Source organism: Suncus etruscus, chromosome 14 (assembly GCF_024139225.1).
Source record: "Suncus etruscus isolate mSunEtr1 chromosome 14, mSunEtr1.pri.cur, whole genome shotgun sequence".
Classification (NCBI taxonomy): Eukaryota; Metazoa; Chordata; class Mammalia; order Eulipotyphla; family Soricidae; genus Suncus; species Suncus etruscus.
In genome coordinates, this window is record NC_064861.1 from 32,803,301 (window position 1) to 32,822,074 (window position 18,774).

An 18,774-nucleotide genomic window follows, 5' to 3' on the forward strand; every position below is an offset into this window, starting at 1 on the left:
GATTACTCCTGGTTCTTCACTCCTGATGGGACCATATGGAATGCTAGAGATCAAATCTGGGTCAATTACATGCAGGGCAAGCACCTTATTTGCTGTGCTCACTCTCCAGCCCCTATTTAAAGTATTTTTATTTTAAATTTTTTCTAATCTTGAAATTCAGTCAACTTTTTTGAAAATCTATTATATGTATATAAAACACTGTGGTCAAAATTAATTTGAAATTATATTTACAGCTTTATTGTTTGGTATAATATTCATTTTTGGCCACATCTGGTTGTGTTCAGGGATTACTCCTGGCTCTGCATTGAGGAATTTTTCCTGGAAGGTTTGGGGGAACACATAGGATTTGAGCCAGAGTCGGCCTTCTACAGGCAAACTACACATTATACTATCATCCCAGTCTTCAATTATTTTTTTTCCAGTCCTCAATTATTTGATATAATTTCTACTTATATTTGATGTTGACACGTTTCTTTTGACTTGGAATGCTGAGTTTTATAACTATTTCAGTTTATTCAAGGTATGTTATTACCATGACGGATCAGCAAATGCAAAATGCCTAAGCACTGTGTAAATATTATATGATGAGTATGAAATCTTTCATTTAGAAATATACTCTTAAATATCTTCAATAAAAAATTTTTGTTAAAATGAATTTAAAAATTTAGTAAAACCCTAAAAATATGTATTAAAGCCTATAAACTATTTAATAATTGTACCTGCTTTTACTCCACATTGCAGTTCAGAAATTAACCCATAGGCTAGGCATGTTCTCTTCCACCAAGCTCTATCCCTCACCCATTCTGCACTTTATAACTAGATGTGTCTTGTATTTATTTATTTTAATAAATCTGGAGGTAAAATTTTAATAAGCCACTTGATGTTATACCTAAGTATTAGGGGAAAAATTAAAAATCCTGATGCTTTTTTGACCATATGTATTATTTGTGAACATTCATATCTTTAGATTACTTTTTAATAACTATATTTATTACTAGGAATCAAACCTAGGACCTTACATAAGAGCTGATCTGCATCCCCAATCCCTTTGCTTTTTTGTTTGGCATTCCAGTTACTTTATGTACTGCTCATCTATTCTGCTTCTCTATTGCTTATTTTTGTTTTTTGTTATCATTGATAACTGAATAATAGTTTGAATTTGCTGTTTGTTAAAAATTTGCTTAGGAACAATCATTAGAAATATAATATGTAACTTCTTTCAGTCTTGATACTTGAGTTTGTACTAAGAAGTATGCCTTATGTATTAAAGATAATTTATACAAGTATAAAACATGAACTCCAGAGTGATTGTTGTAATTAATTGAATGGCTCTAATAGGTAAAAAGAAAGTTTCCCCAGATAAGATGGTTGAAATGCAAGCAAAAATTGATGAGGAAAGAAAAGCACTTGAAACAAAGCTTGATATGGAAGAAGAAGAAAGGAATAAGGCTAGAGCTGAATTAGAGAAACGAGAAAAAGATCTTCTTAAGGCTCAGTGAGTATTAATAATTAGAAATGGATTTATGTGCAATACAATACAAAAATCCCTTCCTCACACCTATACTCATCGCAGCACTATTTACTATAGCCGGACTCCAGAAACAACCAAGATGCCCTTCAACTAATGAATGGCTAAAAAAAAACTGTGGTACATATACACAGTGGAATATTATGCATCCATCAGGAGAGATGAAGTCATGAAATTTTCCTATACGTGGACGGACATGAAAACTATTATGCTGAGTGAAATAAGTCAGAGGAAGAGAAAGAGATACAGAATAGTCTCACCTATCTAATGGGTTTTAAGAAAAAAAAAAAAGACATTATTGTAATAATGCTCAGAGATGAGGGCCAAAGGACCAGCTCACAATATGAAGCTCACCTCAAAGAAGGGCGAGTGCAGTTAGAGAAATAATACATAACAATAATAATATGACAAAGTTAATGAGTGAGAGAAGTAGAATGCCTGTCTTGAATACAGGCAGTGGGTGTGGGAGGAGGGAGATGGGGGGCATTGGTTGGTGGTGGGAAGGTTGCACTGGTGAAAGGGGATGTTCTTTTTGTGACTGAAACCCAAGTACAGTCATGTTTGTAATCACGGTGTTTAAATAAAGACATTATTTTAAAAATAATATAAAAAGAAAGAAAGAAAGAAAGAAATGAATTTGTAGGGGCCCAAGCAATAGCACAGTGGTATGGTGTTTGCCTTGCGTGTAGCCAACCCCGGAAAGACCCTGGTTTGATTCTCAGCATCCCATATGGTCCCCCCGAGCCTGCCAGGAGCAACTTCTGAGGAGCACCACCAAAACAAAAAAGAATTTGTAACTGAAATATTTAGTATACTTTTGGTCTCTGCTCTGAGGTTCATCACTCGCACTGACCCTGATGCCACTCGGGCACCAGTAATAAATCATTTTTTAAAAAAAGTTTAGCATATTTTATAGCATGCATAAGTAAAAAAAATATTGAGCAATAAGTAAAAGCCTTTTTTTTCTCTAGGGAAGCTAATTTGGGATAGAAGGTAGATTTCTATATTGGTTTATTTCTGAAAATCATGTTTTGATTATTTCCTTTCTGAGAAGAAAAAATTATTAGTGAATTAGACTAATGGAATAAATCATTAATACTACACAGTAGCATTATTTGGTAGAAAACTTACATAATTCCTATTTAGAAATTTTACTTCCAGATTATTAAATTTGGGGAATATCAGAGTACTGGATGATCACTGGTTTTTATTTGTTTCAGTTTTGGGCCATACCTGGTGGTGCTTAGGTTTTATTCCTGGCTCAGTACTCAAGAGATTGCTCCTGGGGTACTGTGGATCAAGCCTGGGTTGACTTGAAGGCAATTGCCTTACCCACTGTACTGTCTCTCCAGCCCTTAGAGCGTTTTCATTTTAATTAACAGACAAGAGCATCAGACTTTGCTAGAGAAATTATCTGCACTGGAGAAGAAGGTAATTGTTGGTGGTGTAGATTTACTGGCAAAAGCTGAGGAACAAGAAAAACTTCTTGAGGAATCTAATATGGAACTGGAAGAAAGGAGGAAAAGGGCAGAGCAGCTTCGCAGAGAACTTGAGGAAAAAGAGGTGACGTGAATTTTTAGTTCTAGTTGACATTTCACTAAAGACATTTTAATTTTTTCTAGAGGGAAACAAAATATCGATAATCTTAATGAAACCTTAGAAAATATTTATGGATTGGTATTACCTAAGCTACATTAAATATATATAAAACTTAACTGCTAGTGGCCTGCTCTTCATCAGAAGGCTTACTAATAACATAAACAATAGATTCATATATGTGTTTTCATGTTACATGTAGCATTACATTATTTACTTTGTTCTTAAGCCAGAGGGATAAAACATTATTTAGAAAATATTAATAATCTTCATGCTGAGTAAGATGAAAAGGACGAAGAATGGGGAAATCAGCCTATACATTGATATGGCCTGTATGTTCAAGAGTCAATTGTAAGGAGTAGTTGATACACATTTATAATAATTAAAAATGTATAATAAAAATTATTCTGAAGTTTATGTATTTTTGATCTAGCAAGAACGCTTGGATATTGAAGAAAAATATACCAGTTTACAAGAAGAAGCACAAGGAAAGACGAAGAAATTAAAGAAAGTTTGGACTATGCTGATGGCTGCAAAATCAGAGGTTGGTCTCTTAGAAATTACTTGTTAATACATTTTTGATATTTTGGGGTGGAGGCACTACCAGCAGTTTTGGGGGGCAGAAGTTAGGATATAGTGTTGGATATACAATTCAGGTCCTTAGGCAAGACAAGTGCTTGTGCTCTACCATTCAAGCCATTCTTTGTTTTGTTTTGTTTTGGGGGGGCACACCCGTTTGATGCTCAGGGGTTACTTCTGGCTAAGCGCTCAGAAATTGCCCCTGGCTTGGGGGGACCATATGGGATACTGGGGGATTGAACTGTGGTTCTTCCTTGGTTAGTGCTTGCAAGGCAGACACCTTACTTCTAGCGCCACCTCACTGGCCCCCATTCAAGCCATTCTAACTTGTTTTTAAAAATAATTTGTCTACATGGGGCCGGAGAGATAGCATGGAGGTAAGGTGTTTGCCTTGAATGCAGAAGGTCGGTGGTTTGAATCCCGGCATCCCATATGGTCCCTTGAGCCTGCTAGGAGCGATTTCTGAGTGTAGAGCCAGGAGGAACCCCTGAGCGCTGCCGGGTGTGACACAAAAACAACAACAACAAAAAATAATAATTTGTCTACATATCATTTAAGAGTCTTAGAGTAATCTTAATATGTGTTTATAATTTTATTTTGTTTTTTGGGGGCCATACCCTGCAATGCTTATGGCTTAATTCTGGCTCTGCACTTAGGGATCACTCCTTTGGGGCTTGGGAAGCTCTGTGGGGCTCTGGGAGTGAACCTATATTAGCTGCATGCTACAAGCGTCCTACATGCTATAGTATTATTCTAACCCACCGTGTTTATAATTTTAAAGGAATAAAATGTTTCTCCTTATTATGTAATTAGACATTAGTTGTTGAGACATGAAAAATAACTGAATGAACTGGAGTACACAGGAGACCTGAGTTTGATCCCTGATACAGTGTATGGTTCTCCAGTACTGCCAGGAATGACCACTGAGCCAAGGATAACCCTGAGCACCACTGGGTATAACCTCAAAGCCAAAAAAAGAAAGAAAAAAATTTTAGCAATTAAGGCAAATAAATTATTTCAGCCTAGTTTACATGAAATAATATTAATAGAGAATGTCACTTTCTTCATTTTTGTTTTGTTTTGTTTTGGATTTTGGGTCACACCCAGCAGCACTCAGGGGTTATTCCTGGCTCTACACTCAGAAATCGCTCCAAGCAGGCTCGGGGGACCATATGGGATGCCGGGATTCGAACCAATGTCCTTCTGCATACAAGACAAACGCCCTACCTCCATGCTATCTCTCCAGCTTCTGTTGTTTTGTTTTTGGCCATACTGGTTCTGCTTTACATATGGGCCACTCCATGTGCTCAGAGACAACACCTGGGGACCATGTGTAGTGCCAAAATTCAAACCTGTTGCAGTCTGTACATGGCAAATACCTTAACCTCTATACTAGCTCTCTGGCCTACTTATTTATTTATTATTTAAGTTTTGGGGGCTATATCCAGCAGCATTCAGGGATTACTTCTGGTTCTGTACTCAGAAATCACTCTTGGGGGCTGGAGAGAGAGCACAGCAGTAGGGCTTGTTTGCCTTGCATGTGACTGACCTGGTATTGACCTGAGTTTGATACCTGGCATCTCATATGGCCCCGCTAGCCTGCCAGGAGCAATTTCTGAGTGCAGAGCCAGGAGTAACTCCTGAGTACCACCAGGAGTGGCCCAAAAACCTTAAAAAAACAAACAAACAAACAAACAAAAAACAAGAAGTCACTTCCGACAACAATATGGGAAGCCAGGGATCAAACCTGTGTTGGCTGCATGCAGGGCAAACACCCTACCTGTTGAATAAAAGCCCTTGAATTGGGCTTGAATGGTGGTGAATGGTGATGAAGGGATGAGAGGTCTTTCTCCTCCAGCCCGGGCCACGTGTCTGCAACCCCCTTTAGCTGTGGGATCTGCAGGTTCAGGATAGCGGCGAGGAAATCATCCACAGACAGGTTCCAAGAGATATCAGCTTTATTCATGCCCTAGCCACCACATGTGTGGCCTACAATCTTAAACCTATTTAAGCATGCTGTCTTCAGCTTACCCTGCTTCTTCCTCCATCTCTCTTGCTGAATCCTCTCCAATCCCCTCAGGCCAAACTTTTTGTTACCTACCAAGACCCCTCCCAGAAATGGGCAGGTCTTATTAGCAGGTAAGCTTACTGGAAGAATGGGGGATGGGCCAACACCTACCTACTGTGTTATTGCTCTGGTGCCATTCTTTTTACCTTTTTGGTGTTAAGTCTGAGATAAGCTTTCAAGCCATTATTTAGACCATTTCCTTGTGGCATGTAGAACTGTTTGTATTCCTAAATGTTTTTTCTTGCTAAAAACAAAAAATTCCCATGTCTTTCTGGTAGATGGCTGATCTTCAACAAGAACATCAGAGAGAAATTGAAGGGCTACTGGAAAATATCCGGCAGCTTAGTCGGGAACTTCGACTTCAGATGCTTATTATTGATAACTTCATACCCCAAGATTATCAGGTAAGAAGTTGGCATTAGTGACTTAAAGGTGAGGTCAACTAACAGGAACTAAGGAGTAGGGAAATATGATTTCAGGTGTTTGGCCTATACCTAGTGGTACTCGGAGACCCTATTCAGTGCTTGTATACTTCATTACTGGTATGTAAGGAACTGAACTGTTGTACTATCTCCAAATCAGGAAATATAATTTGTAATTGAATTCATGTTTAATATTTGCCTTTTATGACGATAACATTTTCTTGAACTAACATTACATTTCAGTTTAGTTATTAATTGTTCTCCTTTCTTCCTCTTTATTAGGCTAGGTTGGTGGGAGTGAGGTTAGGGCTACACTGGTGGTACCCAGGACTTAATCCGAACTCAGTGCTTTGAGCCATATTTGATAGTGGGCTTTCAAACTAGGGTAAGAAAAGCCACCTTACCTCTTATACTATCTTTCTCTGAGTTCCATTTTTAATTTTTCTTAACACATAATTTTTGAGTATATAAATAAGAGATCAGCCCTTTACAGAATCCCAAAAACGTAATTACAGTAATAAAATTTAGATTCTGTTCATTAACAGTTTTATCCCATTATCTTTTTTTGGGGGGGGGTTGGGTCACACCCGGCAGCACTTAGGGGTTACTCCTGGCTCTACACTCAGAAATCACTCCTGGCAGGCTTGGGGGACCATATGGGATGCTGGGATTCGAACCACCGTCCTTCTGCGTCTAAGGCAAATGCCCTACCACTGTGCTATCTCTCCGCCCCCAATTATCTCATTATCTTAACAGAACAGAAATCTTGTGTTTTTTCTTTCTACCTCTTGGATGCTAATTCTTTGTTAAAGTAATACAATATAAAATTAACTATTTAATTTAAATCAAGTTATTAATATTTGAATAGCATATCCATACCACAATTTTTTGATGGATGGTAATTCTTAGTACCAGTATAGTTTAAAATTTCAACCTCTTTATTGTTTGTTTGTTTGTTTATTTAGGGGCCATTCCAGCAGTGCTGGGTGGTTCTTGGCTCTATACTCAGGAATTACTCCTGGCATTGCTCAGGGCACCTTATGGTACACGGGGATTGATTGAATCTGAATTGTCCATGTGCAAAATAAGTGTCCTACCCATTGTATTATCTCTCCAGACCCCTTAGACTCTACATTACAAAATGTCCATCTTTCCACTACATTTTAGTAAATTTTAATATATTTGGTTTATTTTGATTGTCTATAAAGATTTAAGAGATTTACCTGAAATAAACCTTACTATTGTATTTTTTTTTTCTCTTTAAATCTTTTTATCTTTTTTTGTGTGTGTGGTTTTTGGGTCACACCCAGCAGCACTCAGGGATTACTCTGGCTCTATGCTCAGAAATCACTCCTGGCAGGCTCGGGGACCATACGGGATACCGGGATTCGAACCACCATCCTCCTGCATCTAAAGCAAATGCCTTACTGCTGTGCTATCTCTCTGGCCCCTTCTCTTTAAATCTTATATTTGATAATTACTCTTTAGTTCTCAAATACTAGAATTAATGTTTGGTTCTTGATACATTTTCTCATTGTTCTTTGGATAGCTTGCTTTTACTGATTTGTAGTGAATGCATTATCCTAATCAGAGGCTAATTCTATGATTGTAATATATTATAATTAAATTACTTCCTGCTTTTGACTCTTCATCCCTTTGCCTTTTTATTTTACTTTTTTTTTGGCTTTGGAACAAACGTGACAATGTTAGGGCTTACTCCTGCCTCTGCACTCAGGGATCGCTCCTGGGTAAGCTCAGAAGACCATATGGGGTGCCAAAGATGAAACCCAGTTTGCATGAGTAAAGCAAGCTGGGTACCTGCTGTTCTATCCCTCTGGCCCACTGTTTGCCTTTCCTGTCTTACCTAAGGTTCCTTTATGTTCTTCATTTCCTGACTTTTATTTTATTATTTTTATTTGTTTTGTTTTTTTGGGGGGACCACACCTGGTGGCACCCATGCTCAGAAATTGCACTTGGCACAGTCGGGGGACCATATGGGATGCTGAGCCTGGGTCAGTCCTGGGTCAACCACATGCAAGGCAAATGCCCTACCCACTCCAGCCCTCTGTTTTTATTTTATGTATAGTTTAGTTGCATCTACATATATTTCTTACAATGATATATTTTCAAGTTTATATAAAGGATATGTAATGAAGTATAATTTTGGGGGTGGTGGTTTGGGGAGGTCCACATCCAGCAATGCTCGGGGTTTACTCCTGGCTCTGTGCTCAGAAATTGCCCCTGGCAGGCTCGGGGGAACCATATGGGATGCCAGGATTCAAACCGGGGTCGGTCCTGTGTTGACCGCATGCAAGGCAACACCTTCTCGCTGTGCTATTGCTCCGGCCCCTGAAGTATAAAGGTTTCTCAACATTTTTCATTAATATTACTAGGATTTAAGATCCATGGATAGTATTTTAAAAGTTAATACATACTAAAAGTAGACTCCATTTGACTCTTTTAAAAGGAAATGATTGAAAACTATGTCCACTGGAATGAAGACATAGGAGAATGGCAACTAGTGAGTATTGCCTTCATTCTTTTATTAAATACTTGGGTAATATTTCCTATGGTTTTACAACTATGCTTGATATCATAGAAAGGTGGTATAGACAGTAAGGTGCATGTTTTTCTAATTAGCTATCGCACAAAAAGTTATTTGGTGTAAATGATTTAGGTTGTGGCTTCATAGGGCTGGATCTGAGTACCTTTCTACTGAGCATGTTTTATGAATGTAACATCATTATATCTTATTCATACTAAGTATTACTAATTAAGACAAATACCCTCCTTTTATTTTTTTTTTTAGAAATGCGTTGCCTATACAGGAAATAACATGAGGAAGCAAACTCCAGTTTCTGATAAAAAAGAGAAAGATGTAAGAATACTTTAATAAAATCAGTTTCTTTTTTTTAAGTAAATATATTTTTTATTTAAGTAACATGATCATATTTGGGTTACAGTCATAACCAGAACACCCCCTTTCACCAGTGCAATGTTACCCCCTTCCCCCTTCCCATCTCCTGCCTGTATTCAAGACAGGCATTCTACTACAGTAATTTGTTTTTAAGTTCAGTAAGTTGTATTTTTTTCCTTAAAGGATAAGAGTAAAAAAATATAGTAAAGGTGTGATAGTGGCAATCGCCAATGCTTGCATAGGTCCAGAAAAATGGAGAAAATGGAAAAAAAAATCCTTGACCTGATTACAAAATGGCCTCACCCCAGAAGTTTATTGGCATAAGACAGACTCTGGGTTCCAGGCATACCAGTCTATCCAACTCCAGTCATTCTCAATCAAGGTCCCGGTGAAACTTTTTCACACTTTAGCTATAGTTGGTATCAGACTTTTATATTTAAAGACTCTGGATTCTGTGCATTTCCTTCGTCAATGTCAGGCTGATGTGGAGCATCCTCTAGTTTCAGCATATCATTAAATGCAGAGCGATCTGCCCTACATGCAGACTGTTGCTGAGTCGCCAAAATCAGTTTCTTTATAGGAAAATGGGTTGCTAAATTTTATCATATTTATATCACTGAAAAGTGGACTAATCTATGAATAGAGACTCTTGAATGGGGTGTTGATAAGGACAGTACTGCTCACCTTCTTTCATGAAAGTAAGTTTTTCATTTATTCCACAAGAGTGCCACAGAGGCAATGCTTGGAATACTCTTCTCACCACTTCCTGAGTCATGGGATATGGTTAAAGATTAGAATGTGTGTGTGCTTTGCAATGCTAGTCCTCTTATAAACAAGAAAAAGTAGTTTGCAGTCTTTAGGGAAAATAGCAGCAGTTTTCCTCCTAGAAAATTTTAAGGCATGGGACTTATTCATCAATCCTCCTTTGGCCTTTAACTTTTCTGTAGAATTTATTGAGTATTTCAGATCACATCCAAATTTGATTTAACTTCTTATAAGAGTATTCGGTTTGGTTCCTTTACTTAGCCCTTTGAAGTGGATCTTTCTCATGTGTATCTTGCCTACACTGAGGAGAGCCTGCGACAGTCTTTGATGAAATTAGAAAGGCCACGGACTTCAAAGGGAAAAACCAGGCCGAAGACAGGGAGAAGGTAAGGACTGTCTTAGAACCCCATAAAATAAAGAATTTAATATGTTTTAATTAGATATAATTTAATTAGCTTCGTGAGCATTTTGGCATGAACTTAAGATAAATCTTTTTATAGTTTTAATATAAGGAATTAAACTGTAGCTAAAAAAAAAAAATCAATGTTTTTGAAGCCAGAGTGATAGTATAGCAGGTTAGATGCTTACCTTGCAGGCAGCTTAACCTGGGTTCAGTCCTCGGTATCTCATAAGTATTGCCAGAAATAATTCCTGAGTGCAGAACTAGTAGTAAGCCCTTAGCAACACTGATGTTATAAAAAGCAAACAACCCAAAAAGCCATAAAAAATTTAATATCCTCTAGTCTTCAAAGTTCTCTTAAATAATGGAATTTTTTTGAATTTCTTTCTTTTTTTTTTTTTTTGGTTTTTGGGCCACACCCGGCATTGTTCAAGGCTTACTCCTGGCTGTCTGCTCAGAAATAGCTCCTGGCAGGCACGGGGGACCATATGGGACACCGGGATTCGAACCAACCACCTTTGGTCCTGGATGGGCTGCTTGCAAAGCAAACGCCGCTGTGCTATCTCTCCGAAATTTTTAATTTCTGAGCACAGATCCAGGAGTAACCCCTGAGCGCTACCGGTGTGACCCAAAAACCAAAAAAAAAAAAAGAAAAAAGAAAAAAAGAAATTACTCCTGACTTGGGGAACCATATGGGATGCCTGGGGATTGAACTGCAGTCCATCCTAGGCTAGCCCGGGCAAGGCAGACAGCTTACCGCTTGGGCCACCACTCTGGCCCCAAGTCAATATTATCTTAATTCCTTAATTCTTTTTTTTGTTTGTTTTATTTTTTGTTTTTCAGGCCACACCCGTTTGATGCTCAGGGGTTACTCCTGACTAAGCACTCAGAAATTGCCCCTGGCTTGGGGGACCATATGGGACGCCGTGGTCCTTCCTTGGCTAGCGCTTGCAAAGCCCCAAAATTCCTCAATTCTTAATGTAATTTTTATAGTGAGATTCCAATTATTTTGCCTGGCTAGATTCCAAAGCATTTTATTCAGTTGGCTTATTTTCCTTTTGTAAGCATTGCTCCTTGAGCTTTGATTCCTTTTCCTTTTTTTTTGGTTTTTGGGCCACACCTGGCATTGCTCAGGGCTTACTCCTGGCTGTCTGCTCAGAAATAGCTCCTGGCAGGCACGGGGGACCATATGGGACACCGGGATTTGAACCAACCACCTTTGGTCCTGGATCGGCTGCTTGCAAGGCAAACGCCGCTGTGCTATCTCTCCGGGCCCTCCTTTTCCATTTTCTTATCTTCTTTTATGTATTTTGGGCTACATCTGATGATGCTCAGGCTTATTTCTATCTTTACACTCAGTAATTACTCCTAATGATGCTCTGCTCAGGGACTGTATGTGGGATACCAGGGATTGAACTTGGATTGGCTGTGTGCAAGTCAAGTGCCAACTTGCTGTACTTTGCTCTGGCCCCAAAACCTTTGGGGGGGGTGGATTTTGGGCCATACCCACTATTGTTCAGGGAGTTATTCCTGGCAGTGCTTGGGGAATCACATAGAATGCTAGGGATCAAAATATGGGTCATTCATATTCAAAGCAAGCACCTACTTGCTGTACTATTGCTCTGGCCTTTCTCTGACCTTTTTTTGTATCTTGGATACTATTGGAGCTTTGGGGGTTATTTTTGTTTGTTTTGGTTTTTTGAGCCACTCCTGGGGCTCAGAGTTACTCCTGCTCTGCACTCAGGAATTTTTCCTGATGGTACTTAGCAGATCATATGGGATGCTGGGGATCGAGCTGAGTCAGCTGTATGCAAGGCAAGCTCCCTACCTGCTATATTTTTGCAATAGCTCCTGGATATTAATTTTGAATTTTTATAGTTTTGAGTACTTGAACTTTTGAGTTTCACTTTTTTTTTGAGTTCACTTTTGAGTTGTATAGTTTTAATATATTTGTTTCTAAATACCATTAATAAAAACTTAGCATGTATTTATTTGGAGTAATTGAACTCGGAGGATACATTATTAGCATATTAGCATAGTTTTTACATTCTTTAGCATTCAAGTGTTAAGGATAGAATTTGTCTCTCATATCAAAAGAAGTCATTCACGTAATGTTAATTAATTAATGAAGCAAGTACGTTGAAAGAAACCATCCCTATGAATTTTTCACATTTTACTTTTTTTTTTTTTTTTTTGGGCCACATCTGACCATGCTCAGGGCTTCTTCCAGGAATCACTCCTGATGGGGTTCTGGGGACCATATAGGATGCCAGGAGTCAAACCAGGGTCAGTCCACCTACAAGGCAAATGCTTTGCTTTCCTTCGTGTTTATACACTGTAATAGAGAGACTTTTCTCTTAACTCTGCAGTTGGCAAGAAAAATAGTAATGCACATGGGATGATAGGAGGTAAGACAGTAGGTTGTTTTCTAAGAAAAAAATAGATGATAGTGGGCCGAAGCAATAGCACAGCAGGTAGGGCATTTGCCTTGTACACAGCTGACCCAGATTCGATCTCTGGCATCCTGTATGGTCCCCTGATCTTGTCAAGAGTGATTTCTGAGCACAGAGCTAGGAATTATTCCTGAGCACTGCTGGGTTTGGCCCAAAATCCATGAAAAAAAAAAATTAGTTAGTGATAGGGTCTTCTGTAAACTAGATGATATATGTGGTTGCTTCTACTGCTACTAATTTATATAATAGTTTGGATATTGTTTATGGATCTTCCTATTTCTAAAAGTATGCAAGTAATCTGGGTTATTTACATAAGAAAGCTAAGATTTTAGTAGCTTTATTTTTTAAACCATATGACCTAAAATATGACCATATTTTTAAATCATATGACCCAGCAAATAATCTGATAAGGTATGTGGATATACTTCAGAATGTTAATTTTTAAAAAAAAAGTACTTTTCTAACTTAGCATGCTGATACCAGTGCTGCAGTTTGTTCATAAACCCATATTCAAGTGTGAGCCACCAATGGTATGCATTGGCATCAGTTTGTTATCTTAAAAAATAAAAAATACATGTGAACAAACATATCAACCAGAACCATAATCTCTGTGTGCATAGACAAATAGACACAAATGATTTATTGTTATTATAGTACATGATTATGCTTGTAATGTTCCTAATTAGAAATGAATAGCTCATTGTGCCAAGAAAAGTTGTTATGCCTTCATATAGTGTTTCTATTCCTCCTTACATATCCCTTGTGAGATGTGCCTCAGATTAAACTGTGTCTCTGACTTTCATCGAATAAGCCTGCAACTTTAGCACCTCTATTATTCAGGGAAAGAAATAATCAAGTGGTTCAGGTCTGGCAAGCATGAACCCACATTGTTCCATGCAGTTTGGGAAATGTTTCCATTCGGTGCTCACCACTCTAGATGGAGTACCATGTGCTAAGATCTACTCAGGATGGCTTCCCCTTAGGCTGAAAGCATTTTAACTGATCTTAGCATGGTCAAACATGTTTAAACTTTGTTCTACTTCCAGAATCTATAACTTCCCTATATTATCTATTAATATGTTTATATTACAGTCTTTTAATAAAGTATTTATCATTTCTTTTTCTCTTCTCTAAACAGAAAGCGTTCTGCAAAGCCTGAAACTGTAATTGACTCTTTACTTCAGTAATTGTTTCTGACTCACAGTCACAATAAAAATAAGTGATATCCTCATGCCTGGACAAAATCTTTAATGAAAACGCTGATGACTTTTGTGTAATTTCAAGTAATGGGAACTGTAAATCATGGAGTAAGACTGGAATTGATCATTTGCCTAATAACTTTTAGTCTATATAAAGTTAACTTATTTAACATACTAAACTGGTACAACTGATAGTTGTTCAAATTATTATATTACTCTTCTTCTTATACTGTGCAGAAAAGTTGTGAGAGTAGCTCATATCCTAAAGTTGCAATTGAAATGTATACATAAATCTGTTAGTAATTTACCCAGCTACTGTACATTTAGATAACTGGAATTTCAAAATAGAAAAAGGTGTTCTTTGCACGCAAAGTAGCGTATCTCTTTGTCCTTTGTTGTACTGTTAAATATGAATTTATGACCTGCATATTTAAGAATGGTTCAATCTAATACCCACCTGATCTGTTGAAATAAGTTCTTATTTTTATATTAATATTCATTGCAATTTAAGTATAAGATGTCTGATCTTACTGATCTACTGTAGGAAATTTTATAATTTGATGGTCAATTTTTAGATGTATTCATGTTAGAGAAACAATTTGAAACTGTTTTTATCTGGACTTCTCAACCTTTTATCCACTTTGAGTCTAAATCAAGTATTATATTTTTTGTTTTGGTTTCATCATCTTTTGAGACATTGAATTGTACCTAAATATAAAGGCGTTATAGTTACAGAAAATGTTTGGCAATATTTGCATGTATGTGTATCTCTTTTAAGGCTCACTTTGAGATGTGACAAGTTGATGCTTTCTTGTATCTGAATTCTAAATTTTGATGGAAATTTCCTTCTGTCCAATTGGGAGGGATCTCCATTTTGCAGAAAGTGAAACTAAGCAAGAAAATGTATTTTAATAACTTGCTTTTGGGCTGGAGCGATAGCACAGTGGTAGGGCTTTTGCCTTGCAAGCAGCTGATTCAGGACGAACTGTAGTTCAATTCCCGGCATCCCATATAGTCCCTTGAGTCTGCCAGGAGCAATTTCTGAGTGCAGAGCCAGGAATAACCCCTGAGCACCGCCGGATATAGCCCCCGCAAAAAATAATAACATGCTTTTAAGAGACTGTTTTCTTTTATTTATAAAAATTTCTTCTATTAACAAATTGTTAGGTTCGGACCGGAATTATAGTACAGCAAGTAAGGCATTTATTTGCCTTGCACATGCCTGAACCAGCTTCAATCCTTGGTAAACCATGTGGTCCCTCGAGCACTAGCAGGAGTAACCCCTGAACATTGTTGCATGTGGTCCCAAAACAAAACGAAACAAAAATTATGAGGCCATACTACTCAAAAAATAAAAACTAGTACCAGAGAGATTAGTACAGCAGGTAGGGTGCTTGCCTTGCAAGCAGCCAATCTTGGTTCAATTTCTTTCTTGTTTTTTGTTTTTGGGCCACACCTGGTGACACTCAGGGGTTACTCCTGGCTATGCACTCAGAAAGTGCTCCTATCTTGGGGGACCATATGGGACACCAGGGAATCTAACCGTGGTCCGTCCTTGGCTAGCGCAGGCAAGGCAGACGCCTTACCACTTGCACCACCGCTCCAGCCCCTTGGTTCAGTTTCTGGCACCACATCCTGATCCTTGCCAGGAATGATCTCTGACTAGAGTCAGGAGTAAGTTCTGAGCACTGCTGAGTGTGACTCAAAATCAAACAAAAAAATTATTTTATAGTATATTAGTTGTAACAGATAACATTTTTATGTTGACTGCTTACAAAAATATTTTTTGAAAGTTAGGTATGTCCTGTACTTTTAAAATGTTTCCATGAGTTTTAAAATTACTTAATCAGCTCTGTACACATTGGTTTCCAACTTTATAAATTGGTATTTATTAAGGTACATTATTAAAGGACATTATTTTCAATATATGTCTACTGGTTTATAGATATAAAGCTGTGTATAGAGTGAGGGTGAGTAAAGATGGTATATTTGTGGAATAGTGGTTTAAATGTGTCCATAAAGTTAAAGTACATTCCAAGTTTGTGTACTAAGTATCCTGTGTATGGTGACTATTTTTAGGTAATAAGAATTTATTCAGTTGGCATCATTTCCTTTGTAGTATATAAGAGAGTTAGAAGTTTATTACTTTACTCTGTGGGGCATTATTTAGGTACTGTGAATACTTGAATCTGTCTTATAAAAGCTTTGTATGAGCAGAATATCTTGTTGATTAAAGAAGCACACTTAACTGTTATTAATTAGTATAGAGAAAATTTAATTTTACTAGTAGAAAAGATGAATACTTTTTTAAAAGTTTGTGTTCAAACCTTCAACAGTCCAGTTACTAGGAAATGAATAATTTTTTTTGCATTACCTTTGAAACAAATTTTAAACCTAACTAGATTTTCCCCCTAATAATTTCCCCTATTAATTTTCCCCTATTAAGCATAACAGAAAGAAATCTATAACAAGTCAAAAATTGAGACATTTTTGGGTCTGGAGAGGTAGTACAGTAGGTAGAGCACTTGCCTTGCATGCAGCCAACCCAGATTCAATACCCAGATCCCAGATGGTCTCCTGATCACTTTAAGGAGTAGTTCCTGAGTACAGAGCCATGAGTAACCCCTGAGCATTGCCTCCCCCTCAGAAAAAAATATTGAGACATTTTAAAAACAATCTTCTTTCCTAAAAAACTCTTTTGTTTATAATTAATTGTATACCAGATCAACAAGAAATATGCGTTATATTAAATACCAAAATTAAATATTTGAGCCAGGCCTAAAAATCCATGTGAACACTGACTTTACCACTATTCGCTTAGCTTCAATCATTACAGTGCTGTGTGTGGTTTTTACACATATGTTATGTCTTCATCTTCAAATGAAATAATTTGTAATTTCAGTGTTAATTTGGAAGGAGATAGGTGAAAAATTGTTCATTGTTAGAAACAAATAGGTAGATTGAAAATGAGTGTTGTGTACATACATATGGTTATTAATGGATATTTACTAAATGGATATTTCCTTTTTTTACAGTATACTAAAAGGAATATTTATTTGAAAAATAACAAATTGACAAGCTATAATTTTAAAATAAAAATGTCATTATACATGTACTAAGATTTATTTTATATTAAACTTACAAAGAAAACATGTCATTCAAAATACTAAAACTTTGTAATATTACAGAGGAAAGAGAAACTTAAGTGAAACTAGGAACTGTTGAACTTCAGATAAATATTTCTTCAAAACAAGAGATATTAGTTGTTAAAAGAGTCTTCTAAAGTTAAAAAAAAAGATTAGGAAAAACAGTAAGCCCATTGGGTTATTTATACTTAAATAACCAAACCAGGAGCGATTTCTGAGCACATAGCCTGGAGTAACCCCTGACCATCACCGGGTATGGCCCAAAAACAAACAAACAAAAACTTAAAAGCCTAAGCATACTCAACATTGTTTTCCAAGAAAATTAATAGGAAATGGTTATTCTGAAAGCAAAGTGTTGTGCAAATTACTTTTAAGAATATCATCACAAGATGGTTCTTATCAGTTAATAGTATTGACTTGCACCCCAAATGATGACACAACACGGGGTTCAGAGAATCAGGTGGTCCTCTCTCTTTTGGATTTCCTGACCAATGGAAGCCTGGCTTTGCTGTTTCAGAAAGCACTGCTTCTTACATTCCATCAACTGTTCAAATCACGACACATTTTCACTTGTTTCGTTTTTGAACCATGACTTTCTCATACAGCTTTTAGTTTTTCTTGGAGTTTCTTCCCAAGATTTTCTTGTTCAGCAATATTTCTGGTATACTATTCCCTGATAGCCTTTCTCTTTTTCTGTTGATCAGAGGAGACTTATGCCTTCATCTCCTTAGTAGCATGACAAAGCTGCATTTCTAGGTTCTTAATCATACAATCTGTGTAATGATATCTACTTTCTTCCTGAAGACATTCTTCATGGAGTCATTTGACTTCCTGTTCTAATTTTGACCAATTGCTTTCGAGGCCTGCTGCATAACTATCATATTGAGATTTATTTCTTTCACGCTCCTGGGTTAGTTCTTAGCTTTTTTTTTTTTTTTTTTTTCTGTTTTCGTTTTGAGGCTACATCCAGTGATGCTCAGGGATTACTCCTGGCTCTGCACTCAGAAATCACTCCTGGCTAGGGGGACCATATGAGACACTGGGGGATTGAACTGCAGTCCGTCCTCGGTCAGCCATGCAAGGCAAATGCCATACCACTGCGCCACCACTCAGGGCCCCAGTTCTTGACATTTCTGATGCATAATTCTTTAATAACTGGGGCTAGAGCTGACTTTTTTTCAGAGACCAGTAAATTAAGCTTTTTCACCATTTCAGACATGTCCATCTTCCATCTCATCAATTTCATTCCAGGGCAGCTCTTCTTGAGTATAACTGTCTTCAGATATACCCCTTTTCTCCTCAATAGTTTGCAGCTGACATTGATGTTGTTTAAAAAGGTCTTCAGGGGCCGGCGATGTGGCGCTAGAGGTAAGGTGTCTGCCTTGCAAGCGCTAGCCAAGGATCAGGACCACGGTTTGATCCCCCGGTGTCCCATATGGTCTCCCCAAGCCAGGGGCAATTTCTGAGCACTTAGCCAGGAATAACCCCTGAGCACCAAATGAGTGTGGCCCAAAAACAAAACAAAACATAAAAAGGTCTTCAGTCCTTTGAGAAAGACCAAGCTTTAAAGTCAGCTATTATTATCTGATGCTTCTTTTTGAAAACTGTATTCTTGGGGCCGGGAAGGTGGCGCTAGAGATAAGGTGTCTGCCTTGTAAGTGCTAGCCAAGGAACGGTCCGATCCCCCGGCGTCCCATATGG

General features: G+C 37.6%; 1 protein-coding gene across 1 annotated transcript in view; it reads left to right on the forward strand.

Moving 5' to 3' along the window:
* KIF3A (kinesin family member 3A) overlaps positions 1–14,181 on the forward strand; it is a 66,111-nt gene extending 51,930 nt beyond the window's left edge. The window contains 8 exon segments of the mRNA XM_049787372.1: positions 1,339–1,495; positions 2,911–3,091; positions 3,558–3,668; positions 6,050–6,175; positions 8,661–8,714; positions 9,003–9,071; positions 10,137–10,261; positions 13,867–14,181. Of these exon segments, the coding sequence (XP_049643329.1) occupies positions 1,339–1,495; positions 2,911–3,091; positions 3,558–3,668; positions 6,050–6,175; positions 8,661–8,714; positions 9,003–9,071; positions 10,137–10,261; positions 13,867–13,915 (872 nt within the window). The 3' untranslated portion in view covers positions 13,916–14,181.
* Positions 14,182–18,774: the final 4,593 nt, after the last annotated feature.